The sequence below is a fragment of the Orycteropus afer genome, unplaced genomic scaffold (genome assembly GCF_000298275.1).
Source record: "Orycteropus afer afer isolate SDZICR_OR568_19922 unplaced genomic scaffold, OryAfe1.0 scaffold00134, whole genome shotgun sequence".
Taxonomy (NCBI): domain Eukaryota; kingdom Metazoa; phylum Chordata; class Mammalia; order Tubulidentata; family Orycteropodidae; genus Orycteropus; species Orycteropus afer.
The window spans coordinates 2,762,681-2,780,391 of NW_006921721.1; the positions used below are offsets into that span (position 1 = coordinate 2,762,681).

General features: G+C 41.5%; 1 protein-coding gene across 1 annotated transcript in view; it reads right to left on the reverse strand.

Moving 5' to 3' along the window:
- LOC103200695 (guanylate cyclase soluble subunit beta-2-like) overlaps positions 1 to 17,711 on the reverse strand; it is a 119,928-nt gene that overhangs the window by 49,804 nt on the left and 52,413 nt on the right. The window contains exons 3-6 of the mRNA XM_007945246.2: positions 12,935 to 13,095; positions 5,534 to 5,633; positions 3,525 to 3,721; positions 1,717 to 1,828 (exon numbers count right to left, since the gene is read on the reverse strand). Coding sequence (XP_007943437.1) covers positions 1,717 to 1,828; positions 3,525 to 3,721; positions 5,534 to 5,633; positions 12,935 to 13,095 — 570 coding nt within the window. The remainder of the gene's footprint in view (positions 1 to 1,716; positions 1,829 to 3,524; positions 3,722 to 5,533; positions 5,634 to 12,934; positions 13,096 to 17,711) is intronic.

Consider the following 17,711-nt stretch of genomic DNA (forward strand, 5'->3'; position numbering starts at 1 on the left):
TGAAGAGCTTCTGGGCCAATTGAGTGTGTCTCTCCATGAAAACAGAGTTGGCATTGAAACTGTGACAGCCAGACAAATGGGCTAGCAGAGCGGAGTGTGTGCATCCAGCCCGGCATCAGGGACATTTGCCATGGAGCATTGGAGACTGACAGTTTTGGGTGGCATATGAAAATTTAACCAGCAGCCCTATTTGGCGGGGAGGCGAGATTCAAAATGGAGCCTTTTTGATATGAAAATCTCCTAGACAAAGGATGTCAACTGCATGTTTGACTCATTTGCCTTGGCTCGAAGACTCAAAATGCAGCCTTTTGAGCCCTACAGACCTTGTCCCAGATGCATGTCATCATGACCCATCAGGGTGCAACAAGGCCCCCCGCCCCCTCTCCCAGAGGATGGAGCTCTTATTCTGACTTAGGCATTTGGTGCTGATTGTGAGATAGAGAGGAGCTCTGGTGGTGCAGTGGTTAAAGCATTTGGCTGCTAACCAACAGGTCAGGAGTTCAGACCCACTAGCCACTCCATAGGAGAAAGAGGAGGCAGTCTGCTTCCATAAAGATTTACAGCCTTAGAAACCCTGTGTGGCAGTTATACTCTGCCTTATAGGGTCTACATAAGTTGGAATCGACTCAATGGCAGTGAGTTTGGCTTGGGTTTGGTGAGACACAAAGTGCTCAGAGCTTCCAGGCTCCTTAAAGAGCCTACTGCTTTCATTGTACAGATGGCAAGATGGAGGACCAGAGACTGTGGTGCCTTTTGCAAAGTCACACAGCTTGTTGGAGGAAGGCCAGAAATCTGCTACTCCAGCTCTTGGGCCAGTGTCCTTTACATGCTGGGTGACCATGGTTACTCTACCAGGTCTTTGAACCAGTTCTTGTTAGTTCAGTCATAGCTGACAAAGTGAAACTGGAACAGATCCGAATTTGTGAAATGTAGATGAACAGGAACAGTAACTGGGACATGAAGGATTATGAGCTGATGTTAAATTTCATCCTCCTCTTAGAAAACTGGGCAGCATGAGCATTGCACACCAAACAAATCTCTTGACAAGCAGAGTCAGAAAGAGCAGTGCACCATTCAAAGATGGCCATCAACCGTGCTACTTTGAATGTATATTGCCCTCCACAGTCCTGGCAATGATCTAGTCTCCCATATCAGATTCCTGAGGGCTCACTATGCCTCTTCCAAGTTTCCTATTCCAGGCTTCAACCCACAGTTTTTCCCATTCTGGCTATCATTCCACTTCACTCAAATTTTAAAAAAAATTGAGTCTTTTCCAATTCTGCTTCATCAGCCATGATTGAACCAGTTCAAACCAGTTCAAAGTCCTATTGTTTGTAGACTTTTAGGCCAGAAGTGCTTCCCAATGAAGAAGGCCTGAATCCACAAGGAGCTGTGGGAAATTCATTTTTCTGGATAACTTCAGTATTCAACTTCCTTGTCAACACAGTCACCAACTGGGACTGATCCCCACTATCCTGGTTTATAGGGGACAGTGTCTCTAGGGCACCCACAGAAATAAAAGGGACAGAGCATTTTAAAGTTAAAAACCATGCCCACCAAGTCCAAGCTCCACAGAACTCAGAGGCAGCATTGGTCTGCAAGAATTCTGCCCCCGTGTATGCACCACTGCCACCCCCAGGAACCACACCATCCCTCCACACTAATGGAGCACCACCTCCAATCTAGGAGCTGAGGGTCGGGGAAGAGTTCACTCACCTTTTCCAAACATGACCATGTTTCTTACAACATTCCAGTGGGATTTCTTCACAGGGCAAGAAGAGACACTCAAATATTTCTCCTTCATCCTAAGAAAAGCTGCCTTAAAGTCCTGCATTGGGGAGTGGATAAGAAGGTATGTTAAGTCCAATGTTTCCTATATTGGGCCCAGCGTTAAGTGGGGAAACACTGTCCCTGGATGAGTGACAGAGAAACAGGATAAGGGCTTGTAAGGTCAATCCTACCAAGACTTCAGAAGCCCTCAGATTTTGTCTAATTAATTCTCATGCTAGTCCTCTATCAAAGGGAGCAAGAACTTCTTCCAAAATCTCAAGAAAGGGCTGGGATGATATCTGCCAGGGTAATCACACATGACATCTTCTTTTGTGGATTGAAGATTCTGCCTGTAAACACACTCTGAGGTAAGTTTTGAATGCTCCAAGATATAAACACCCTGTGCTCCAGAAATCACAGACTTAACCGAATATTTGTGCATGTTTCATGGGCACAGAGAGCTGCTACCTAATCTACATGGTCCCTAAACCAATAGTAGTGGAGTCCCTGGGTGCTACAAATGGTTAACATGCTTAGTTGCTAACTGAGAGGTTGGAGGTTTGAGTCCACCCAGAGGAATCTCAGAAGAAACAGCTGGTGATCCAGTTGTGATAAACAAGCATTGAAAACTCAATGGAGCAGTTTTGCTCTGACATACATGGGACCACCATGAGTTGGAATTAACTTGAGGGCAACCGGTTGGTTATTAAACACCTAATAATAGTCACTCTTAGAGTGGAGGTTTAGGTGGTCTAGCAAAAGATCTTTTGAGTTAACTCCAGATCCTGACTGGCCCCAGCTGTGGAAGTGGGCCCTGGGTACTTGAAAGCCCAATTTATTTTAGCAGAATTGCAAAATAAGCCACCAGTTACAAATTTCAAAGCTTTTATACTAGTATTTTTGTAGGTGACAGTACATCCCAGGAAGCCTCTCAATGTATATCCAGGTGGCTATGCACTCACCGAGATGTTGCTGCAGAGGTATTTTGTAGATTTAATTAGCATTTACCATCAGTTGACTTTAAGTAAAAAAGATTACACCTGATAATGTGAGTGGGTTTCATCCAATCATTTGAAGGCCTTAGAGCAAAAACTGAGGTTTCTGAGGGGAGAAGGAATTCTGTCTCAAGATAGGAACATAGAAATCTTGTGAGTGCTTCTATCTGGCTGGCCTGTCCCATGGATTTTGAACTCAAGACTGCAGAATCAGCTGTTACCTCAGTTTTCAGCTGCTGGTCTGCCCTACAGACTTCAGTCTTGCCAGACTCCACAATAGCATAAGTCAATTCCTTAAATTCAATCTTTCTCTATCTCTGTATGTATCTATATATCTGTATCTGCAGCTATATCTATATATCCTATTGATTCCGTTTCTCTAGAGAAAACTGATTGATAAACCAGATTACTTTAACCTAGTAGTTCTCAACCAAAGGTGATTGTCCTGTTCCCTGCCTAGAGGATATCTGACAATACTTGGAGACAGCAGAGGTGAGGGGAAAGTGCTACTGGCACCCAATGGGTAGAGGCCAGAGATGCTGCTAAAACATCCTACAATGCAAAGGACAGACTTCCACAACAAAGAACTATCTGGTCCAAAATGTCAATAGTGCTGGGTTGAGAAACCCTTCCTTAACCCTGGTATTAGAAGGTCCACTTGATTCTGTTCTTTGCATGGAATGTTCTAAGACTGCTGGTTCCAGTTAGGGAGAACTATGCTTTCTGAATAGAGCAAACATAGTCTCATAGCAAACATACCTCTTGGTCTCTCTGGATGTCCGGGCCTTCTTGTGACCTGTCTGGCTTTGCCCTTCTCATCTGTCTGGGGGTTTTCTGCACAACGAGAAACACAACGTGCTTCTTCTTCCCTGTCCTCTCCTCTTCTTCATTCATGTCAAGGATATCCATGGTCACATCAATGTCAAAGAAGTCCTTGGCCACAGCCTCAATGATACCTGCAGTGGAAGGACACCTATTGACAAGTGCTGGCAAATATCATACAATGATCAAATTATACAACTTCTGATGAGTATTTCAGAGCAAGCCAGGGTCTTGTTGAAAGACAGGCAGCATATGACAGATCAACAAAATGAAAATATGTAGAGATTTAAGTTATATATGCCTGGGTATATATCCCTGCCACTCTAATTTCTTGTTGAACAACTGTTCATTTGCTTGTTTGTTTCAGTAAGGCAGTTAACTCATTGAACAAAGAAACAAATGAACAACCTCATGGCTTGGTAAACTAATTTCAGTTATAAAAGCATTCATAAATGTTCATGTGGGAATCTATTCCAGGATTATAATTTAAAGCATGGGGAAAGCATGCATGAAGATGTTCATCACAAAGGGGATCTATGTAGGAGATCCTTGATAGAGAGAGAGAACAATGTAGAACAAAACTCAAAATCATTTGGAGGAAAAAAAAAAAAAAGGTGGGGACCAGGTTTGCTGGTCAAATAGAGCCTGGTGGAACCACTGAGACAATGGCCCCTAGTTGCCCTTCAGGTCTGGAATTGAACCCATACCTGTGGTTTCCAGCCAAACAAAAGATAGGCATATGAGTTGAACATTTACCTCAAGTAGATACACTCCTTGGAGAGAACAATCTTGGGAGAAAGAAGGGCTGCTTATGCACAGGGAGACAGCTCAGGGGGCAGGAGTGCATGGAGGGATGGACACTGAGAAGAGGTAACTATGGGGAGGAAGTGGGAGGGGAGCTGTTGCATTATGGTAAACTGTGGTCAATGTCATGAGACGAAGTATATGTGAACTGCTGTATGGAAAGTGAATTTGCTCTGTAAATCTTCACCCAAATCAGAATAAAAAAAAAAAGATGTTCATCACAACATTGTTTACAATAGCAAAAGATTAACGTCAAAAGTTCAATAATAGAGGACTAGTTAATTACAATACAGAATTTCATTCAGCCATTTAATAGAAAAAGCTTAATGTCAAATGAAAGTTCAACAATACAGGACTAGTTACAATATAGAATGTCATTCAGCCACTTAAGATGGTAGTTTGAGGCTATATGCAAAAAAGAGTCAGATGTCTTTTCTATATTGCTGAATACAAAAAAGCTGATACTAAATAATATACGCAGAATTATTATTTGGTTGTTACTAATTTCTGTGGAGTCAGCTTTGACTCATGACAACATTTATGTGTAACAGAACAAAATGCTGGCTAGTCTTGTGCCATCTCCAAGACTGTTGGTATGTTTGAGTCCATTGTTGCAGCTATTGTGCTGTGAGTTTTAACCTAGGGGTTCATCTTCCAGTACTTTATGGGACAATATTCTGTGGGGACCTGTAATGTTTTCAGTGGCCAGTTTTCTGAGTTGATCTCCAAGCCTTTCTTCCCCATCTATATTCATCTGGAAGCTCCATTGAAATAATAGGTGATCCTGCTGGTATTTGAAATACTGGTGGCATAACTTCCAGCATTGTAACACTTGCAAGCCACAACAATAAGACAAACTGGCAGACAGGTGGTGGGCAGAATTATTCAACTATGTGAAAACCATCATAATTAAAAATATGGGAAGACACAAAAACTATTTTTCCTGTTGGTACTTTGAAAACTTATTTTAAAGGCTCAAGACTTGGGGGATAATAGTCAAGATGACAAGGAGTCAGACTTCATAAGAGATCAAGCTTCAACTCCCTACCCATAGCTGGCTGGCACCCTGGAGAATATGTGGGGATGCTTTCCTCACCCTGAAAGCCACAAAGCTCTGGGATGGGGTTCAGCTATTCCCATACCTGGTACAATGTGACACAAACCACTTCTATCAGAGTAGTAATGGAGAAGCATTTTCCCATCCACGCCTTTCTCTACGCGAAACGATGGTGCATTCATCTCCTAATTAAAAGCACAACACATTTTTCCCAGTGAATGCAAGTTGTTTACAATATGCTTTGAGGATCTTAAAACAATCATACTTATCCATTACATCACAAAGAACCATATCCAAACCTCCCCCTCCAATCACATAAAGATAAAAACTACCACAGTTTTGGCTACTAGGTGTGCTTTCACTGTTGTTGTTAGCTGGTGCCAAATCAGCCCCAACTCAGGGCAACCCCATTAGAATGGAAAGAAATGAGGCCCAGTCCTGCACAGTCCCCATTATTGGCTATGGATCAGACCACTGTGATTCATAGGTTTTTCATTGGCTGATTTTCAGAAGTAGATTGCCACATTTTTCTTCCTAGTCTGTCTTAGTCTGGAAGTTCCACTGAAACCTGTTCAGAATCATAGCAACATTTAAGCTTACAGTGACAGATGGGTTGTGGCTTATGGAGGTGCACTGGTTGGGAATTGAACCCAGATCTCCCACACAGGAGGCAAGAATTCTACCACTGAACCACCAATGGCTTACCCTATATATTAGGATATTTATATTATACCAAATCCCCAAACAACTCTATATGTCAGGTATTATCTCCACCTTAAACAGGAGAAAACTGAGGATCAGAGAAGTTAAAGCTAAAATTAATATTAGAACAACATTTTGGCCCCAAATGAGATCATCTACCCTGCCATGCTGCTTCTGCCCATATTCCAAGGGGGTGAGTGTCTGACTGGTACCAGCAAGTCTTAGTGAGGTCCCTAACCTGCTTGTCCTATGATCAAATGACCATGGGCATCTTCCCTCTCAGAAAGAGTCGCCAAAGACTTTGTAAGCCAAGAAGAGTTAATTTCTTCTTCGGTAAGAATAATGTCACCCATGGTATAAAGTTATACATTTGGAAAATAGAACTGTGATGGTCAATTTTATGTGTCCTCTTGGCTAGGCTATGGTTCTCAGTGGTTTTGCCAAACACTAGTCTATTGTTGTTCCATAATGCATTCTAATGTAATGTAATCACTTCCTATAATGTAATCTAACGTGATATAATCAATCAATCCGTTGAAAAGGGAGTTTCCTTGGGAAGTGTTCCACCTTCAGACTATAATAGATACTTTGACAGAACTGGCTCTCTCCCTCCCCTCTGTGCTTTGCTCATAACCTGACTTATGAATCTTGGGAGACAGTCTGCAGGAGTCTCCAGCCTGCCAACTGACCTATGGATTTTGGACTTGCCAACCCCCTAGAATTTTGTGAGCCAATTCCTTGAAATAAATCTCTCTCTTTAGTTAGATTTATCAATGATAGACAGATAGATAGATAGAAATATAGAGAGATGGATGACAGATAGATAGTTGTTGTTGTTATATGCCGTCAAGTCAGACCCGACTCATAGAGACCCCTCCTTGGGTTTTCAAGGAAGTATCACTACAGATGTAGATTACCCCATCTTCTTTCCAAGGAGTGGCTGGTGGGTTTGAACTGCCAGCCTTCTGGTTAGCAGTCAAGTGCCTTAGGCACTATGCCACCAGAGCTCCCACAGATAGATAGAGACAGTGTAAACATTTTGTTTCTCTAGAGATCCTTGACTAAGACAAAAACTATCAAAGATACATCAGAAATCATCTTTCTCCAGGAATAATGTTGATTTTCATGTTTCCGAGTTTCATCCATTAGGAAAGTAGGATAAAGACCTTGGTTGAAGAATTTTCTAAAGGAAGCAATTCCCTCCCCTGTGCGGGCAGGATTTGGTCTGAGTGAATGAAGAGATTAAGGAGGTGGATTCCTTCCAAAATTATTGCCCCTTTCCATGGCAGGGGGTTGCTAGCTAAAATGGACTTCTTTTTATTCAAATATTTATTTCATATTTCCAAAACTATATGTAGACAAAGTATGTTTGCAAATGTGTGTGTTTATATTTTGCTTTAATCAAGAGTATTTGAGCCAGCACATACAAAAAACATATGATAAAATAGAATCCTTCAGGCCTGGAATTGAACTTACTCCTATGGCTTCTAGCCAAGCAATAGACAGGCGCATAAGGTAAACATTACACCAGGTAGGTACTCTCCTTAAAACAAGGGAGATCACAAGGGTAGTATTTGCACAGGGAGATGGCTCAGAGGGCAGGAATTCACAGGAAAGAAGGACACAGAGAAAAGGTAGCCACAGGGAGGGACTGGAAAGAGAGGTGTTACATTATGAGGATTGCAATCAATGTCATAAAACAAAATGTGTATGAACTGTTGTATGGAAAATGAATTTGCTCTGTAAACTTCATAAACTTTCACACAAATTACACACATACACACAAAGTCGTGTTTAAACATAATATTAAAATTCTTCTTGGTGAAAATAAAATCACTGTGTACAGAAGGGCTTCAATGAAAAGACACAAAGTCCTACTGTCATTCTGTGGGGTAAAAGGGTTAACTTTACCCAAAGAATTTGGTCTTTGTCCTCATTCCAGAGAGTTAACCTCTAAAACCTTGAAATTTCCCCAGTTACTGAGGTTTCTTTGTTATCTATAGGCCTCCTAAATACACCTGAGAAATTATACTAATAAGGTGACTCAGGTGGGAACTGGTTAGGCTAGAAAGACCACCACATGGCAGATTATCAGCCAACCTCAGAGGAGGCTCTGAGCATGGAAGCTACAGGGGCTTCCTGATTGGCAAAAGACCTCAGTGCATGTGGGAGGTAAGCACATCCATTTCTGGGACAGAAGCTCCAGGTTGGGAACCCTTCCAGACTTCAGCCCATGAATCTCTTCATTTGTATCCTTTTTCCTGTAATAAAACCATAATCATAAATATAACACTTTCCATGAGTTCTGTGAGTTGTTCTAGCAAATTATTGAACCTAAGGGAGTATATACTAAGGAGCTCTGGAGGTACAGTGGTTAAGGCATTCAGCTACTAACCAAAAGGCTGGTAGTTTGAAACCACCAGCTGCTCTGTGAAAGAAAGATGAGACAGACTAATTCTGTAAAGATTTACAGCCTTGGAAAACCTATGGGGGCAGTTCTATTCTGTCTTATAGCGTCACTATGAGTTGGAATCGACTCGATGGCAGTGGGCTTGATTTTTTTGGTTTTAAGGAAATAGTGGGAGCCAACAGGCCAGAAATGATGAGTAAGAGGACCCCAGTGCTTGTAAATGGCATCCAGAATGAATAAAAGGAACCCCCAAATTGGACGTCAGGTCAGAAATGGGGGTGTTGTGGGGATCTCAAAGCTTGTGGCTAGTGTCTGAGGTCATGGGAAGTATCAGTCTGTTGCATTGTGCCCTTTACCTGTGAGGCCTGACCTAGCTCCAAGGGGGTAGGGTCAGAGGAAGAAGAGCTGCGTGGGCAGCTGGTGTCAGGACAGAAATGGGATAGAACTGAATTGATATGACTGATCCTTACACTTTGGTGTGAGAAATGGTGTCAGAAAAGTAGATTTTATATTTTCCACACACATCCCCATCATAACTCCTCACCCCCATCCAGACTACTTCTCAGAGACACATTCAAAAGTTCTTGGGGTCAACGTCTCCAAATCTCTAAACAATAAGGTTATACTTTTATTTCTTGATTAACATTGACTTTTTGGAAATAAAGAATCAAAGCAAAGGGAAAATAGTGAGAGACAGACCAGAGCATGTTTTCTGAAGCCATCTCAATTTGGGTCCTAGATCAGCCACCATAACCTGGGTAACTGAGGACATGACTTCATCTTTCTAGACTTCTGTTTTCTCATCTATACAGTGAGAAATATAAGGAGGTCTGGTGGTGTAGTGGTTAAGGCACTTGGCTGCTAACCAAAGATTGGTGGTTCAAACCCACCAGCCACGCCACAGAAGAAAGATGAGACAGTCTGCTTCTATAAAGATATACAGTCTTGGAAACCCAATGGGGGTCACTATAAGTTGGAGTTGACCTAATGGCGATAAGTGAGTATAGTGAGAAAAATAAGAGTACTTATTATTAAGGGAGTTAAGAAAATGAGTCTGAGCCCAGCACCTGCCTCATAATTTGTACTTAATAAGTTAACTAAAAAAAAGTAACAAGAATAAGGACACAATTATGCCCAGAAATATATGCCTGGAGTCAAGGCCAAATCAGTAGAAATAAGACATAAAATGAACAGCACTTTTATCTTTATTTGTCTAAAGAGACAATCTACAGAACTTTTCTCAGTATAAAGTACTATATAGCTATCAAGTGTCATTGTTATTTCAACTTGCATATTATAATATTTATCTCTTTTAATTATCTCATCATATGCAAAATGCCCTCTTCCCTCATCCCATACTCCCCAGTGACATTCTCTTCTATTGCTTCTTTAACATTGGTTTGGCACATGGGGGATGACTATGAGAGGAAGGACAGCAGGGTTGGGTATAAAAACAAAGACCTTGGGACTTCAGAATATAAATTCCTTTCACTCTTATTCATCAGGATGATAATACCATGGGTAGAACAATGGTTGGAGCATGAAAGATATTCTGTAAGTGTCGTTGATTTGACATAAAATACTAACCAATTGTTATATGAAAGATGTGATATTAAAAAGTATGAAAAATTGTTGAAGAAACCTAACTATAATTCTTTATATCCTAATTGTAGCATTTTTAGCTAAGAAATTTGAAAGGAAGTTGCCATGTGAATGACAGTAATTTTAAAGCTACTCATACTGAACAGAAAGAAAAGGAAGGGGAAGGAAAGGAGGTATTATTTATGGAATGCCTCTTTTGGGCCAGTTATGCTAGGCACTTTTACATTATCTCTTTTAATCCACAAATCATTATGAGGTAGGTTTTATTTCTCTAAATTTACTCATCTTGTCTCTGTGTGTCTCTAATGCCTAAAAAGTATTTTGCACTTAATAGGCACTCAATAATATTCATTAAATAAATAAATTTAAAAATTGAGGTTCAGAGAAGGTAAACAATTTTCCCAAGGTCACACAGCTAATAAATTCAGAGCTGATCAGACAGAGCAGTAAGCCCATCTGAACCATAGCCAGTGCTCTTTCCACTCATTCTATCTATCCTTGAACAGTTCATATGATAAAAACTGGACATGTTCAACTATTCATTCTACTTGAAGTCACTTAAAGTTTCCAAGCTTCAATTCCTTATCTAAAAAACTGAGAAAATAATAATTTTCATCTGCAAGGTGGGTGAGTTGAAGAGGCACCTTAACGAGCAGCATCTCATTATATCCTTATGACAACACTATAAGGGTGGTTATGATCATAAACATAAAAATGGTATAAAAAAAGATGGCTGGACAGGCTGAACTATTAAGTGTGTCTACAAAGTGGGGAGTATACCCAAGACCATGCATAGGGTTGGCCAACAATGGTCCTATAAGTGTATTTGCATGATCTGTAAGAATTCCCAGGTGTATAGTAGAGCTGACAAGGGACAAGGTTGTAGTTACTTCTTGGTCACAGCCAGCTACCCAGAGGGACCAAGTAGTTGAACCTGTGGGCTCAGGACCATAGTCACAGAGGACATCAAGCTCAATTGGCATAGAATACTACACAAAACATTGTTCTACCTCCTACTCTAGTGAGTAGCAACTGGGATCTTAAAAGCTTGCAAACAGCCATCTAAATGCAATGATGGGTCCCTCCTCATTCAGAGCAAAGAAGAATGAAGAAAACTAAAGATTCATGGAAACAATTAGTTCTAGCAACTGGTACACCATGTGATCCATAGCCTATACAACTATAAGACCAGAGGAACTAGATGGTGCCTGGCTACCACTGTCAACCACTCAGAGGGGGTCACTATAAGTTGTAGGAGATCCTGGATAGAGAGGGAAAACAATGTGGAACAAAACTCAAAATCATTTGGGGAAAAAAAAAAAAGACGACTAGGTTTGCTGGTCTGATAGAACCTGGTGGAACCACTGACACTGTGGGCCCTAGCTGCACTTCAGGTCTGGAATTGAACCCACACCTGTGGCTTCCAGCCAAACAAAAGACAGGCATATGAGTTGAATGTTTACCTGAGGTAGATACACTCCTTGGAGAGAACAATCATGGGAGAAAGAAGGGCGGCTTATGCACAGGGAGACAGCTCAGGAGGCAGGAGTGCATGGAGGGATGGACACAGGGAAGAGGTAACTATGGGGAGGAAGTGGGAGGGGAGCTGTTGCGTTGGGGTAAATTGTAGTCAATGTCATGAGACAAAGTGTATGTGAACTGCTGTATGGGAAGTGAATTTGCTCTGTAAAATTTCACCCAAATCACAATACAAATAAATAAATGAATAGGAAAACAAACTAAAAAAAAAAAAAATGGTATTAAAAAAAGACCTTGGTAAACTACAAAGTGCCCTAAAAATAAACATAAACTCTTATTATAATTTATGTAAGTTCTACTTCACCTTTTCAATAAAGCAATTTCTTTTCTAAAAAAGAGAAAGGAACCTAAGCACTTGAATTTTCAGTGTTCTCTAAAAACAAGAAAACTGAAGAATGAACTCCAGAAGGACATATTCCAATAGGGAAATTAGTTTCTTAACACCTCAGGCAATCACCCTGTGGGTTAATCAGAGTTGGATGGGTTCTGATTCCAGCTCTTGGCCCTGTCAAGCCTTTCCTTCTGATACATGAACAATACAAATTTGGCTGCTTAAGCTATTTATCAGCTCCATCCAGGCCAGAAAACCTAAGAGAGAGTTTCCAAATCTACAGAAACCTGATTGTGCTCCAGCCTTTGTTTCCACTGTGATCTTGAGATTTCAAGATTCCATCCCAAGCCCAAACCAGCCCCGATCAGAACAGGCCATCACCTGTCACAAAGCTGGGTCTCTCCCACTTGTCTTTCTTTAATTTTTGTTGTCTAATTTATAAAAGTGACCAATAGGCATTTACTTCCCATTCCTTTCCCAAGAGAAATACCCAGCCCGCTGGCACCATATGCCCAGGATTTGGCAGCAAATGAGAGTCACGTGTTTTGTAGCTGCAACTCTGTTGGGAAAGATGGGTGATGCCCAGAACTTCTGCAGGTATTTGTTGTCATTGTTAATCAAGTTGACCTCCAACTTATGGTGACCCCAAGTTTCAGAAGTTGATCACTAGGCCTTTCTTCACAGCCGATCTTAGTCTGGAAGCTCTTTTGAAAGCTGTTCAACATCATAGCAACACACACGCCTCCAGTGACAGATGGGGGGTGCCTGTACGTGAAGTGCATTGGCCAGGAGTTGAACCTGGATCTCCCACATGGGAATGAGAATTCTACCACAGAATGCTCTCACTGCAGGCATTTGCCTCCTGCAAATTTGCTTTGAAGACCAGGCCCAGATGCCCCTACCTGATAGGATAGTGCAAGGTAACTGTGGAGGGCATCCAGGTTTTCAATAAACTCTGCAAGATTCCCTCCCAGTGTCCGCAGCATCCTGTCATAGCCAGACATCTTGCAGAATTTAAAGAAGTATTCTCCAAAGAGCTTCAGTATGGCTTCCATGGATACACCTGTGAAATCCAAAACATAGCCAGTTAAGCCATTGTGGTCAAGTCAGTTTTGCCTAATGATGACCTCATGTGTGTCAGAGTAGAACTATGCACCATAAGGTTTTCAATGGCTGATTTTTCAGAAGTAGATTCCCAGGGCTTTCTTCTGAGGCACCTTTGGGTGGATTCAAACCATCGACTTTTCAGTTAGCATGTTTACCATTTATACCAGCCAGAAAGCCCCCAACACACACTCTAAAAAAATCACTTGCTAGGTGTCTGTTCTCAGTTGGATGATCCTCATTTATTCCCACAAGAAATCCAAATCCTGACTATGTGACACCTTACTGAACTTCTCTCTAGGCTTCACTTTCCTCATCAGTCAAATGCCAGTAATGGCATCAATGACAGCCCTGATCTGTCAAGAGGATTCAATGAGATTTGTGAGAGTCCCAGTGTTCATTAAACATAATCTTCCCCCACCCACACTCTGGTCTTTTCCATGGCCTCCACAGAAGATATTTCCTTACAGTCTGGTTGGAGATGTGAAGCTATTGTGTCCCAAATGTGTGAATCTGGAGCCCAGAACAAGGCTTCCTGTAGGCAGGGCAGGGTGCCCAGTCCTCTGCACAATCTCTCAACCACCTCCAAACCAAACCAAGTGTTGAGTCAATTGCAACTCCTGGTGACCTCACATGTGTCAGAGTAGGTCTGTGTTCCACAGAGTTTTCAATGGATGATATTTTAAAGGTGATAACCAGGACTGTCTTCCACAGCATCTTGAGGGACTTTTCAGTTAGCAGCTGAGCATATAAACCATTTGCACTACAGGGGACTCACTCCCAATCACCTCCAGACATCTTTCAATATAACAGCCTTTACACACAATAAAAGGCTACCTCAGAGAAGTTAAATAATGCTGTAACTGAAAAATAACTCTGACATTTTTCTGGCTTACCCAAATGATAACACCTAATGCCTGTAATGACTTTCCACTTCCTCCCTTAACTCTTCCACATCCTGATCTCCTTTCAAGCTCTAGTTTCCTCTTCTCATGCATCATCCATAAAGATGTCTTTGCACATCCCAAACTGCACCAAATTCTCACTTCTTACATGTTGCATTTTTTTCTTCTTCTTTTAACAGTATGGATAAAAATGAGTGACCTCTCCCTGTGCATTTTCTGTGCTAGACACAGAGTAGGTGTTTGATAAATACCTGCTGCAATGTGTGGCATTAATGGGAGCCACTGGCCCTGTCGGTGCTGTTGAAATAGCGCATATCAGTTTGATTTATGGGAAGGCCAGCAAATATTGTTTTAGAATCTTTTATATAGTTCTAGAAATGCTCATTAGTCAATGGGATTGTACTCAATCTTTGCCAAATCCTTGAAAGGTGGATAATCTTATGATCATCTCCCCTTTTGATCAGTTAGCTCACCAAGGCTAAGTATTATCTTTGTAAGTTGTCCCAAGTCACACAGAGTGACAGAGACCAGACTTATCAAAGAGGGTATAATTCTAAATTTGGTGCTTTTTTTTTTTTTTTTTTTTTTTGCTATATCCTGCAGCCAGAGAAATAAGGCATCTCCCCCAGGGCAAGGCTGCTCTTTAGCTATCATTATTGGCATAGGAGACAGGGAATCCATGGGATACTGGTGGCCTGGAGCTTCTGGGAGAGAACACTCTTATCTAAAGTGGTGTTGTCACTTGTGCCAAGTTCTGTGGGCTTGGGGCAGTGCAGGTTTATGGGAGACCTACAGGATTCATAATTGCAAGCCAAAGCCTTTTCTAAGCTGGATCCTTCAAGGGTGGAGACAGTCACATCTTGGCTTCTATGATGCTTGCCTGGGTCTGTTATGGATGGAACTGTGGCCTCCAAAAATACACATCTTGAAACCTTAACCTTTGTGCCTCTATAAAGGATGGCTGGTGGTGCAGTGGTTAAAGTGTTGGGCTGCTGAGAGGTTCGATGTTTCAAACCCACCAGCTGCTCTGTAGGAGAAAATTATAGCAATCTGTTTCTGTAAAGATTTACAATCTTGGAAACTCTATGGGGCAGTTCTATTCTATCCTACAGGGTGGCTCTGAGCCTGTAAATATGATCCCGTTCAGAAATAGGAGCTTCCTTTTGTTATGTTAATGAGGTCATTCCTGAGTAGGGTGGGTACTAAACTTAATCACTTCTGAGTTACAAAAAGACCAAAATGAAGACACACACACACACAGACATACACACACACACCTGGGAAAGACAGATTCCAAGGAACACCAAGAATCACTGCCAGACACTAGAAACTAGGAGAGAGGCCAATAGAAGGCATCCACCTGGTTAAGACCCTGATTTTTTTTTTTTTTTTAAATTTCAGAACTGTGAGAAAATACATTTCTATTCTTTAAAACTATCCACTCTGGTATTTTTGTAGTAGCAGCCCTAAGATACCATTAAAATAAACAAAAACAGTGCTATCAAATTCCGGGGAGCTCTGGTACCGTAGTGCCTAAGGCACTTGACTGCTAACCAGAAGGCTCGTGGTTCAAACCCACCAGCCACTCCTCGTAAAGAAGATGGGACAATCTACTTCCATAGTGATACTGCCTCGGAAACCCAAGGAGGGGTTGCTATGAGTCAGGTCCGACTTGACAGCACATAACAACAACAACAATCAAATTCCAACTCACAGTGACCCTCATTGGGGTTTCCAAGGCAGTAAATCTTTAGAGAAGTAAATTGCCCCATTCTCCTCCTGCAGAGCAGCTGGCAGGTTTGAACCAACCTTCTGCATGGCAGTCAAATGCCTTAGGCATTGCACCACCAGAAACTATGACAGTCTAGAATTCACAGCAAGGACTTTCTAGTCTCTCATGTTCTCCAGGATAAGCTCTAGCCACTGAGAGGGCCTAGAAGCAGTGACATCCAAGCAGCAATGAGGACTTGGTTTTTAAATGCTACTTTCAACTAAAAAGAACCAGGGTTCTTTAGTGAAGTAGCAGATTCCAAGGCTGGGATGGGGAGGGGATGAGATAAGCCTGTATCACCTTGTTGCTCCACAAAGTGAAAAATTGATGAAAGAATGATCGGCACATGTGAGAAGGACACAAGGCCAGCTTGGAGAGGATCCCACTGAACAAATCTGGGAGAACATGAGCATCAAAACAAATAGTTCAAGTAATAGATACAACTCATAAAAAAAAAAAATAAGAATCAAGAGGTCACACCCATATAAACAAACAAATAATAGAAATATAACCCGTACCATGAAAGGAATGATGTATTTAGAAAATTATCATTTGACCACCATCATAATTATTGATTCAGACCAGAATCACCAATGCATACTCAAGTTAGGGTATGGAGAGATTTGAGAAGCAACAGGATACTTATAGTCTGAAAGTATCTTCCCTACCACCAGACACTGATTTGGAACTTGACAGTGGAGAAAGCTGGCAGACACCACCTGAACCAAGTGGTCAGTATTAACATCACTAACGTGGAACAAATCAACATGATATGCCCCCTGGAATGATGAACTGAGGACACAGCCTTGCTTCTGTGATGTTCCTGCCAAGAAAGCATAACCTGAATCTGATCATGAGGAAAAACCAAATAATCTTGACTTGAAGGACATTCCACAAAATAACTGGCCAGTGTTTTCTAAAATTATCAATGTTATAAAACACAAAGAGAGACTCAGGAAGTATTTCCAGATGAAAGAAGACAGAAAACACATAACAACTGAGAAGATCCAGAACTTTCTTGTTCTAAGGGGACATCACTGAGACACTTGGAGAGACCTCAATAAGGTCTATAGATTAGATGTTGCTGTTGTTAGGCGCCATTGAGTTGGCTTTGACTTATAGCAAACCTGTATACAACAGAGCAAAACACTGCCTGGTCATGTGCCATCCTCACAATTCTTGCTATACTTTAGCCCATCAGTGCAGTCACTGTGTCAACCCATCTAGTTGAGGATCTTTCCCTTTTTCGCTAACCTTCGACCAAGCATGATATCCTTCTCCAGGGAATGGTCTCTTCTGACAACATGACCAAAGATTAGATGGTATAGATAAGATTGTAGTTGTTGTTGTTATATGGTGTCGAGTCATTTATGATGCATAGAGACCTAATATAAAACATAAAGAAATACTGCATGGTTCTGTGCCAGCCTCATGATCCCTACTATACCTGAGCCCATCGCTGCAGCCACCATGTCAATCCATCTTGTTGAGGGCCTTCGCCTATTTCATTGACCCTCCACATTACCAAGCATGACATCCTTCTCTAGAGAATGGTCACTTCTGACAATGTGACCAAAGTAGGTGAGACAAAGTTGGGCCATTCTCGCTTCAAAGGAGCATTCCATCTGCACTTCTTCCAGGACAGATTTGTTAGTTCTTTTAGCAGACCACAGTACTTTCAGCATTCTTTGCCAACACCACAACTCAAAAGTGTCAACTCTTCTTTGGTCTTCTTTATTCACTGTCCAGCTCTCACATGCATATGAAGTGATTGAAGATACCATGACTTGCGTTAGGCGTATCTTAGTCTTCAAGGAGATATCTTTATTCTTCTGCACTTGAAAGAGGTCTTTTGCAACAAATTTTCCCAATGCAATATGTCTTTTGATGTCTTGACTG